This window comes from Chamaea fasciata, unplaced genomic scaffold (assembly GCF_029207755.1).
Source record: "Chamaea fasciata isolate MVZ Bird 193981 ecotype frontalis unplaced genomic scaffold, bChaFas1.0.hap1 SCAF_3, whole genome shotgun sequence".
NCBI classification, from domain to species: domain Eukaryota; kingdom Metazoa; phylum Chordata; class Aves; order Passeriformes; family Sylviidae; genus Chamaea; species Chamaea fasciata.
Genome location: NW_027094088.1, coordinates 73851379 through 73862768, shown reverse-complemented (window position 1 = coordinate 73862768; position 11390 = coordinate 73851379). Strand labels below are relative to the sequence as shown.

The 11390-nt window shown below is 36.5% G+C and overlaps 1 protein-coding gene across 2 annotated transcripts in view; it reads right to left on the bottom strand.

Annotated features, from left to right (window-relative positions):
* Positions 1–842: 842 nt before the first annotated feature.
* Positions 843–11390, bottom strand: part of FBXL4 (F-box and leucine rich repeat protein 4) — a 63015-nt gene continuing 52467 nt past the window's right edge. For both annotated transcript variants that reach the window (XM_066179516.1, XM_066179515.1), the window contains one exon: positions 843–10943. In XM_066179516.1, coding sequence (XP_066035613.1) covers positions 10780–10943 — 164 coding nt within the window. In that variant the 3' untranslated portion in view covers positions 843–10779. The remainder of the gene's footprint in view (positions 10944–11390) is intronic.

Sequence of the window (11390 nt, the reverse complement as noted above, 5' to 3'; positions counted from 1 at the left end):
TTCTTTAGAGATGTTAGAAAACTCAAAGCTCTGTATCTGGTTAATTGCCTTGAACAATTAATACTATCAGGAGAACCTAGCACTCGAAAAATTTGTCGAGAAGAAAATCGGAACTGATTAAATCAACATCAACTTTGGAATCCATAAAACCACTCCAGATAACTCATTCAAAGGAGGACAAACTCTTAGCAAAGCAGTTGCTCATTTTCAATTCAACATTTGGGTTGTTCTTGACAAGTACAGTCCAGTTGATCACATGTCCCCTTCTGGTGCCCATTTTCAAAGCCATAGAACTCTTAACATTTTTGCTAAATTCAGAGTTTATCATGTTACTTAAGTTCCACATTTAAAAGCAACTGTACCAGTACGTACATAATTAAAGGGATTAAGAAATACCTTATGGTAACATAATTTGCACTAGACTAGGAAATTATTCTTGAAAGAAATTCAACAATTATCTTTTTCTTGGAGATCTCTCTTGGTACATTGTAATCTCCATATTCTGCTTTATATCCCATCTGTCTACATACATCTGTTGTCTCTTGCTCTGTACCACAAACTGTTTCAGGCAGTGAAGCATCTATTTTGTGTAACACACCTAGTTCCATGTGCTTTCATAGGACTAAAGGAAGCTAACCATTAAACAATAATACACTTTTCCAATAATAATTTAAAAAGCTAGGCTACAAATTCATATCCAAAAACATCCAGGGTGTCTTATTTCAAAATGAACAGTGATAAAAATATAACCAAACTGTTCCTCAGAATGCATCATATTGTGTTGTATTTCATAGTTTTTTAAAAGAAATGCACAAAAAGGTCACTGAATGTAGACAAATAATTTATTTTTTATTTATTCATTATTTTATGTACACTTGGCATTTTGCAACACAGTCAAAGGGAAACAAATTAAGTGCAAAGCAAGATAAATATTATAGATGGAATATATTTTAACACATTTCTGTCATCTCTAAATTAGCAGACATTGACAACTCAGGGAGAACATTAATTTCAACTTCTTTATACTGGCAGTAATAGAGTAAACTGCACAACACAGTATTATGACATTTTACATGATCCAACACAGAAGAAGAAAGCAGAAAACAGGCTTAATTTCCTAACTAGAAATCATTGGTTAACTTCTAAAGATAAGAAGATTTTATCTTCGAATTAGCAATATAAGGCATTAGATGATTTCTTGATTATAAATTAAATCCTTCATGAATACAAGGCTAACATCGCTGTTTTGTGTGTATGTTTGTGTTCAGGTCAACCCATACTTCATACCCCAAAAGCATGAGTCAAATGAGGAGGAGCCAGGTATCCGTGCTGGAGCTGTGTCTGCAAATGCAAAGGTAAACCTTTGGGTTTACACACAGAAAGAAGATACAGTAGCCAAATCTGAAAAGAAGGAATAGACCAATAACATTATCTTCCACTTACTCTCGGTCAAGCAGAACACAGACCAGAGGAAAAACATTGTTTTGAAATGTAATCTAGTACTTACCTAAGTATAAAAGAAAAGCATGAGTCTCAGAGAGGAATATTAAAAACAAATACAGATATAAGATAAACACTGCTAGAATACTAAGAGGAGCACAAAACTAAAAGTGGGCTAATTACTGAATAGGAGCACAGAAAACAGATTTGGGATCTAAGACTGCACACACAGAAAGAGCTCTGGGAATAGTGACTATTTTAAGGACTGCAAAGGAGTGGTTGGTAGCTTCATGGGGCAATGCAGCTTAAGATCAGGAAAACAGTCCTGAGAAACACATCTGAGAACTGCTGCTCCTCCCTCCAGCTTAAATTTGCTAAGCACTGCCTTCACCATATTTTAATATGCTCTTACTAGCCTTTCTAATCCAAAGCTTCCAACATCTCTTTGAAAGGAAAGATCTTTTTTTTCAGAATTTATTGAAGGCAGTTAGGACCTGAACATTCTCGTATGTTCACAGCAGCATTTTATACTTTAGGGTTTGAGCCACCATCATGAGGTGCAAATAAACAGCCTCACTTTGGACATTTTTGTGGCACAGTACTGAGATGAACTATGTAAAAATTAAGAAGCTTTGGATCACAATCAAGAGTGGCTATCCTCATTTATGCTAATTTGAATTAAAACATTTGCACAACCAACATGCTCCCACCTGCTGCTTGTTATTCTGTTAATTGAAGCTAAATGCCCCCTTCCTTCTGCTGGCTTTAATAGCCAAATAGGGAGGGTAAAAAAACCCCTAACAACCAAAAGGACAGCTACTGGAAAACAAACTGTTTTCTAGGTTTAACCAAGATATTTTGTACGGAGCAATCAGATCCAGTTCAAATAACAGAGCAAAGCAAGTGGTGGCCTTTGGTGGAAGAAAGTCAAGCCAGGGGACTAATAGAGAGCACCAAGGAATAAGCAACCTCTTACTCTGACTCCACTTGTGCTAGCTTCCAACAGAAATTTTATTTGGTCTACATAGACCTCTGCTTTTCCAAACGTCAGTTGAAGACCTCAATTGAAGACTAATCTGATCTGATCTGAATTACCCTATAGAAGAACCTATCTACTCAGTGACAGGACTCCAGGAAAATAGTGTACTAACTTAAGTATCTACTCTAGATATTTAAAATTCAATGATATAAATATCCTCCAGCTACAGAAAATGTGCTTAGAGGCAATTATCCCTTTTGTCCTTTTCAACTTGTTATTACAAAAAGGCGTAACTTGCTTCTGGTGCTTACTGGCATAGCATGCACAGCACAGGTATTTACAGATAGTGTCTGGAACTATTCCCTCTATTGCTGCTCTTCAACCTTTACAGAAATTAGTTTCTTTAAAAGGTAATGCAATAGGAGTTTCTTGTTACATTAGTCAAACTCTTATTGCGGCAGAAAATGGAGTGTACTATTAAATCATAAATACAATGCAAGTATTTTGTTGCTGGTTATGTGATGGGTGGGGGGGGGAGGGCAGAGAGAGACCTATTATGTTTAAATGAATCCAGGTGCTGGGTTTAGGAATTTAAATGTGAAAGTCTGGAGATGCCCTTCCCTCTCATCTGCACATATGAGTAAATGTGAGTAGGAAATTTCCCCAGGCAATTCACACACCTCACTTCCAGAGATCAGGCCAATCTCCACAACTCCACCATCTGCCTGGCAAGGACATGAATGCAAAATGCCACAAGATGCTGAAGAGCTGCAGTGCCTTTTTGTACAGTAACAAAATCCAGAAAGATCACCATCATACAGATTTCACTATGACAGCTGAGGGGCACCTGTAACTGTCTGTATGCCAAAGTTAAATCAGAAAGTGCAAGATCTCCCTGTGAACACATCAATTCCTGGGTATTTTAGTTTACTTTTAGCAACCACTCCAAAATAACCTCAAGCATAGACTAGCCATTAGTTTCCAAATCCTAACCAAGCCAGCTATTTTCTCTGCTCATTTCAGAACAGTGGGTATGTGCAAAAATCTGTGGCACTGCCCTAAAGAAAAATCTAGAGAGACCAAGGTGTGATAAAAGTGAACCCATCTTCTGATGGTGAGCAGAGACAACTCCTGACAATGGTAAAATAGTAAAAATAAAGAAGATGGGAACTCACCACAATTATACATGGTACCTCCATAAAACACTCAGGCATCTCAGTGCTTCATAAACTTGGTCCTCTTTTTCACCTGAATTCAAACATCCGTGTTTGACACTACAAACAGGTAACTGCTATACTCAGTTTCCAACAGAGTAAACAGGGATAACTGTCACGAAAATCAGGGCAATCCCAATCCAGTACAAGGTCTATGTAAAAAATACTAAAGACATACAAACTGAACTATTCCTAGGGTATTGCAGACAACTCAGTTTCTAACCAGAAACTATTGCCAGTGCCCAAGAATAGGGTTATTTTTCTTAGTCCTTAGTGTAATGTTCAGGCTTTGGAGTGACAATCATACTCCCATAGCATAGAACAGCTGTGTGTTCTCTATGTTACAGATCTGCATGTTGAAAATGTTACCAAAATTTTGTTCCATTTAGATTTTCCTGCTAACCTAAACGGAGAGATACATAACTTCTCCTAAAATAACAAAAAAAGGGAAATGTACAAGATTCTTGTGTCTGTTTTCAACATGACAAATTCCTTATGTTAGGTAGTCATTTTTTCCCCCCCTCCTACCTTCTTCAGCAATTGTTGGATCTATAATTTTCCAAATAACGGGATGGGACTGCCAGGAGACGTTCCTCAAGCTTTATTGCAACATCAGCCTCAGTACAGGGTGAGACAAGAAAGATGGCAACAGCTCATGTCTTGCCAACAGCAGCCAGAATTCTCTGTGTTACAAGGCCTTTTAAAAGCTAACCAATAGCAAATTGTTAAAAGCTTACAGGCATCTGCATAAGTCAATCATTAAAACTACATGTATACCTTATATCTAACAATAGGTGCTTGTTTCATATTTTTTTGCTATTCAGGAACTTTTTATACTCTCCTATAAATGAAGCACAGAGCCTCATTATTACGCTTTTCTATTATCTTGCTTAACATATTTTTCTACTTCCTAAGGCCTAACTCTACACAGCACAAAAACACAGTCTTGTTGTTCTATATCCTCATTCTTGTGTCTTTTTAATTTTAGGCCTACATCTGCACTGCTATGAAAGCTTTCTGCTTTTTCTATTTCTCACAAGAAATCAGTACAATGAAGCAAACAAACCAACCACAGGTGTATCTCAGATCATAGAACAAAGAACAGATGAGGATAGAAGGGGACCTCTGGAGGTCATCTAGTCCAGCCTCCACCAGCTCAAGTAGGGCCACCCAGTCAGTTGCCCAGGATGATGAGTATCTCCAAGAATGGAGACTCCACAAGCTCCCTAGGCAACCTGTGCCATAAAATGTGTCATCTTCGTGTTTCAGTTTGTGCCCATTGCCTCTTGTCCTGTTCATGGGCATCTCTAAGAAGAATCTGGCTCCCTCTTCTTCATTCTTCCCCTCCATCAGGTATTCCTATACATTGATCAGATTTCCCATGAACCTTCTCCAGAGACTTTACCATTTTTACCACCATTATGCAGTTTGTCCTCAGAAAAGGACCAGCTGCAAAAAACCTGAGCAATTAAGTCTTACATGCACCTGTGTGTACATGCATGAAATAGTTTCATTGAATAACAAAAAACATGATTTCACAGTGGTAGGCAAAGAAAAATTATTTTTATGTAGTTGATAAAAATGAAACTGAGACATCATGACTTACTGCACAAACATGTACATGAAAGGTCAATATTAAGCACATCTAAATGGTAAATCTTGATTTAGAAGTATGAGCATGTGATACTATGTGGAAAGCTATGTTTCTGGGAAAGGTAACAGCTGATCTAGAGCAAGGGACTTACTTTCCTGGCTACCCTTTCATGAGTTTCCAGATAAATCTGGGTAAGTCCCCTTTTCTCCTTTTCTCAACATTCCTGACATATGCATTTCTTCAAAATCTAAGGAAAGTGAGATTTCAAATAGTTGGGGGTATTTTTATTCTTTTATTTTTAGAAAAGGTGAACAAAACATGCAACAGTAAAACTTCATTCCTCACAATGGATGCCCTTCAGTTTAGGACATCTGTCCTAACTGTGCCATTTACCATCCTTAAATAAAAACAAGACAAGGAGAAATCAGAGCTATGTAACTCAAACAAAAGTAACAGTATTTAGTCCATTAGCTGAAAAGGAAATTCTCACCACTGCCTCCTATTACAGAGGCTGAATCTTCTTAAAGAGAGTCCTCCTGCTGACGCGCTTTCCTGAAGCTCATGAGGATCTGTAACATGCAACACTCATTTCTCAGCCCTTCCTAATGTCAGTTACCAAAACTTGTCCTGTGCCTGGTAACATTTATTAAAGAGCACCTTCTTGCATTTCATCATCAAGTCAGAAATCTAAAACTCACAGAAATCATCATCTCAGTGAAGGACTAAAGTCTTCATTTTGGAAAAAACACTGACTGAGTCTGACACAGCATGTGCAGATGCTATCAACCAGGGATTTCTAGTCTAGTAATTTCAAAAGCTACAACTTACAGAATCATTGTTAAAGAGCAATAATGAACATGTAAATCATATATATATAAAGTCGCTCCCATAGTCCTTATAATAAAATGCTACATTTTATCTCGTTTTTGTAAATTTAGCAGTCCTGCTGACGTGACATGGGAAATATATCCCATAAGATGCAGTAAGTACACACAGTAAGAACCAGGATTCAGCACACAATTTTTGCAAATGCACAGTGGGTGACATTTCTGATGACAGTAGAGCAGTTAAACTACTCAGTCTTAATTATAGCAATATGAAAGATTATCAAAATAATGGCAATACATTAATTATGTTTGTCTGTTCTCTTCATGCATTTACAGAACTATACGTACAGCCAGTTAGGTACATGAGATTTTGGAACAGGGAAAGGGGATGCATTTCCAAAAAAAACCCCAAACCCAAAAGCCAAACAAACTAACAAAATAAAACAAATTATATACCACAGGTATTGGCAAGGGGTAGAAGCAGATCCTGGCATTAAGAAAAGTCCTCAAGGTTGTCAGAATTTTTTTTTTTTTCTTTTTTTTCTTTTTTTTCTTTTTTTTTTTTTTTTTGTCTCTCTCTGGATGGAATTTGGAGGGTTTGAAGGTTTAAGGATGGATGTTGTTTCAGTCTTGTTTTTCAAGACAGGTAGTACAGCACTGGATGGAATTAATCTCAGTTTAGTATCTAACCTGAGCTAAATCACAGCTTCCGCAGTCTCCAGAGAGGCTCTCTACAACATGACTCATTCTACTTTCCTTAAATGTCTGCCTTAGGAGATTGATAACTCTCTAGAGGTGCCCAGATTCCTCCCTTGAAGTAGATGTCTAACTTTCAGAGAACTAACATCCAGTGAGATGAATTCTACTCACTGTGTACGATGATTACTGGACATCTTGTATCTGGAAAATTTAGCTTAAGAGCTCTGAGGAAATATGAAGGTTTTGGTAGGTTTGCTGTTTGTTTTGTTTGTGGTTTCTTGTCTGAAACTTGGACCTCCAAGTACATGGGGGATTATAAGGTCCAAACTCCCATGCAAAGCTGTTGTATATAAGTCATGCTCACTAATGGCCCTTATCAGGCGTATAATTTAAAGAACAGAGACCCCATCCATTTCATAGAGCTATGTAGCCAGACAGCTCAAAATTATGAATACAAGTAAGTACACTACTGAATTAAAGCCTTGAAGAGTTAAGAAGATGCTTCAAATGGTAAAGTTATCATACTAGTTTTTAAAATTACCCAAGGAATTACATCTTTACCTACAGGCCACCCCACACTGATTTCAAACAGAGGGTGTGGAAGCCCCCCTTTAGTTTAAAAACAGGAGCAGTTCAGAGCAAACCCCCTTTTTTGGACATGTTAGCCATGTTTTTTTAACATTTGTTGCCAAAGCACATCTTTTACAAAGCTTCAGAAAGACAGATAATCAAACAACAAGATTAAAAAAAGGAATACCTTTAACAGCAGAATTTAGATGACATGACTGAGGGACAGTCTAATGAAGGAGATGACAATCCAGTTGAAGAGTAATTAAATTCCTCCAATGGAGGAATTGACATCATTCATTTTGGATTAAATGAAACTAGAATATAAGTTTCCCTCTATATGACTGCTTCACAAGGAGACAGTCCACAGTAGTTATCGGACTTTGCATTCACTCTTCATACCCTGTAACACCTTTCATGAGAAGACAAACCAAAAGGCACTTTGGCAAAGCAACACTGGAAATCCAGCACATCTCCTGTCCAGGCTTTTCCTGCTGCATGAGTGGAGATGAACTCAGTCTCCAGGTAGAGTAAAGCAACAGCTGAAAGCAGAACTGCTATGAAACATCTTCTGCTACTACACTCACTTTACAAAAGTAATTCTTACATGAAAAAACTTTTGAGACTTATACACGTATATGTTTATGTATGTACACACATCCAAAAAAAAATTCATATATACACGAACATATGTGTGTATATATATAATTTATGCATACATATAAATAAATAAATAGACACACTTAAGTAGCAGAACTAAAGAGACAGCGACCTATTCTTGCTTGCTTGCGACACACAAGGAAGGTCTAAAAGCAAGTTGATTTATTTATCCTACAAGTTTTACAAATGCCAAGTCTGGTCTAACTTTGTTTTGCTGGAAGACTTCTTGGATATATAAGGCCATAGCTGTAAGAGCTTCTTGCTCTCTAACTGAAGGTTGAAGTCTACAACTATAGATGGAAGTCATTTCCAGTAGCTTCTCTGCTCTTTGAATTAATTTATTATATGTTGGCAATAGCTAAGTTTTAAACAATTCAAATAAAAAGTCAAGTTCAATTTATCTTCCAAGTGACAATAGAGAATTCCTGAAAAAAACAATTTCAAACAGAAGATGCAACATAAAAAAAAATCCTTCAGTATGAACAAAATTTCAATTTAAACCTTCTTTACACTACCTAAAAAGCAACAGAGAATGAAATTCTTTACACATACATCATTACAAAGACACATATTTGATTCACTGATGAGAAGTTAAACTGTATTATCTACCAAGTTTACCAGTTTGAAGGCACAATGGCTATCACTTCATCCACATCTCACTCTATTTACAGTGAAAAACAAACAAAACTGATCTCTATAGAAGAAAAAGGAAATAAACACGGAACAACCCCTGAGAAGTGAAATTTTACAACAAAAACATTTGTTTTGAAACTCTGTTCTTTGTAAACTCCCATTATCTGTACCTGTGTTCTCCTGTAACTAGAATAATAATGTTTAATACTCAATTACAGTGAAAAATTTAGACTAAAAAAAGTTTAAAGTTCACAGAAAAACAAATGAACCCAAACATGATTGAGAGAAATGAGATCTCACAGCGAATCATAACAAAGCTGAAATCTTTCAGTGTGGAAAAAAAGTAAATCAATCTAAAGTTCTCTAACAATGCCCAGATTTCTAAAGAAGAAAAAAAAAAAGGAATGGCATAAACTAGTTGGAAATCCCACAGTGCCATCTGTGTGGAGGAAAAAAATCAAAAAGCCAACTGTGCATGCCCTTCTTTGGATCTGGAATTCCCCAGAAATTCAGCAAAATTTAAAAATCTGAAGAACTAGGTCTTTCAATACAATAGATAAATGTTCGGTAGCTGTTTCATGACATGGTTTAAAAAGTATTGGCACCGGCACAAAGAGTCCAAAGCAGTCATTCAGGAGTCACAGAGATTGTCAGATTTTTTAATGATTTGCAGCAGTCCTCTAGTAGCAGTTGGTTATTTACTGCATGAACTGAAGTGTTCTTTGTCACTGATCTTCAGTCCAATACTGTACTTCTCTCAAAGTATTTTTCTTCTTATTCCAGTAGGTAATAAGTGCCGTCAATACAAGAATAACAGAACCAGTATCAAACGACAGCCTATATTTTATGGTCCATATGCATCAACAATGGCTAAAAAGGTAAAATTCGAAACCAAAGTCGTACATAGCAACATACTCTAGCAGTAGTATTCAAGGAAAAAAAATAAAAGAGAAAAGCTTCATCCCAGAAAGTGCAAAAGGAAGAAACTCCCAGAAATTGTCCATCAACACAGTTTTCCTTCTTCAGAGGTTAAGTAGTCTTAAAGAGAGTGCAATAGTACTTTGAGCTACTCTCCTCTTGGAAAAAAAAAAAAAAAAAACAAAAAGAAACAAAAACCCAAACAAAACAAATCCAGTACTAAGGTTTGGTGATAATAAAATCATCAAATCATATTGCCCTTGTTTCAAACCCATTATATTTTCATTGCTGTTTTACTGAACAAAGATGCTTGTTTTTACACCTGACAGTAGATTTGATGCCAGTGAAAGGACAGTTGCTAACACATTACCCTAAGTTCTACTTTTCACGGTACTCTGCACGATAACCAGATGTATCACAAGTCTTGACCATGACAGAAATTTGAAAAACAAAACTACTCTGGAGTTTTCTACACATTACCAGCTACAACGTTAAGTACCTGGCTTAAACTCTGTATCTCAATACCAAGAAGCAGCTGTCAATTTTATCTTTCATTTCTGCTCTAAGTTTAGGGGGTCCAGGTTCTCACATTTATCTGTTGTGTTGCTTAGGCTGGACAGTAAAACATCACTACATCAATTTCAGGTGGAGGAAGGGAACTGTATCATATACAATTCACTGCCAAAACTCAAAGACGACAAAGTGCCTTTTCTATCTGTTCTTATACACACTTAAAATGGTTTTCAAATAACTAATTATAGGCCAGATCATAAAATCTTATGTTGCAGGCCAAACTAGAATGCTACAATATCTGTGTATGTATATACAAATACCTGTGTATACCTTTATATATACACACACAAACACATGAAAAGGAAGCACCCATATTTTCCTTACTGATAGATATTGAACTTTTGCTTTCACCTGGATATTAACATAGTGTAATGTGTGTAACACCCTGTGAAGGGACATTTAAGAAGACATTCATTTGCTTCTCATTAAAGCCAGACATATGGCCAGTATTTAAAAACATGCAGTGCCACCAATTAACAGAGCAAAATAATTCTTAGGTATAATATCAACTTTAAGAAACATCATACGTTTAAATATATTTTACCCATTTGTGTAGATAATTAATAGTTTCCACTATTTTATAGCAGATTTATATTCTCCTTAAAAAAAAAATCAGCACAAATTTACATGAAAACAACTCTGTCAAACAAATTCCACAGCAGCATATAAAGGGAGTCACTGGGTGAAACTCTTTTTTATGAACACATTAGGAAAGTTGGCATTCAGTTCTAGCACAACTCTATTATCAATCTGTGAACAGAAGGACACATCGAGTAAAGAAAGATCTTTACAAGACTCCAGCAATTTTCTTAAAGATGCAGGGCTCACCATCCTCGTTCCTGTTCAAATACAAAACAAAAAAGAATTGTAAAGTTACCAAGAATAGTGGAGAGTTTTAAGCTGTATAATGCAGTGTAATGAAAAAACAACTTTTATCTAAATTATTTAGATTAGTTTTCAAATTAAAAGCTTCTCAGAAAGCACGTAGAACTTTTACCTTTAAAAAGCCTAGTGTATTTTCTTAACTGCTTAAGTCACCATCATTTCCTATTGGGGAGAACTTTACAGCTTCAGGGGGAATCTCTTACTACGGAAGGCAGATAACCCAGAGCCACAAAACCTCCCAGGACTAGATGCTGGGCTTAGGCAGCAGTATGGAATGCTGCAGTCATCTCTCATGACTCTCCTGTTGAGCACACAGACCATCAGCACAGCACACGAGTGATCAGGGGATACTCTGATTCCAAAGGCACCAGCAAAGCTCCCAGGGCTCTAGAGCAAGTGTG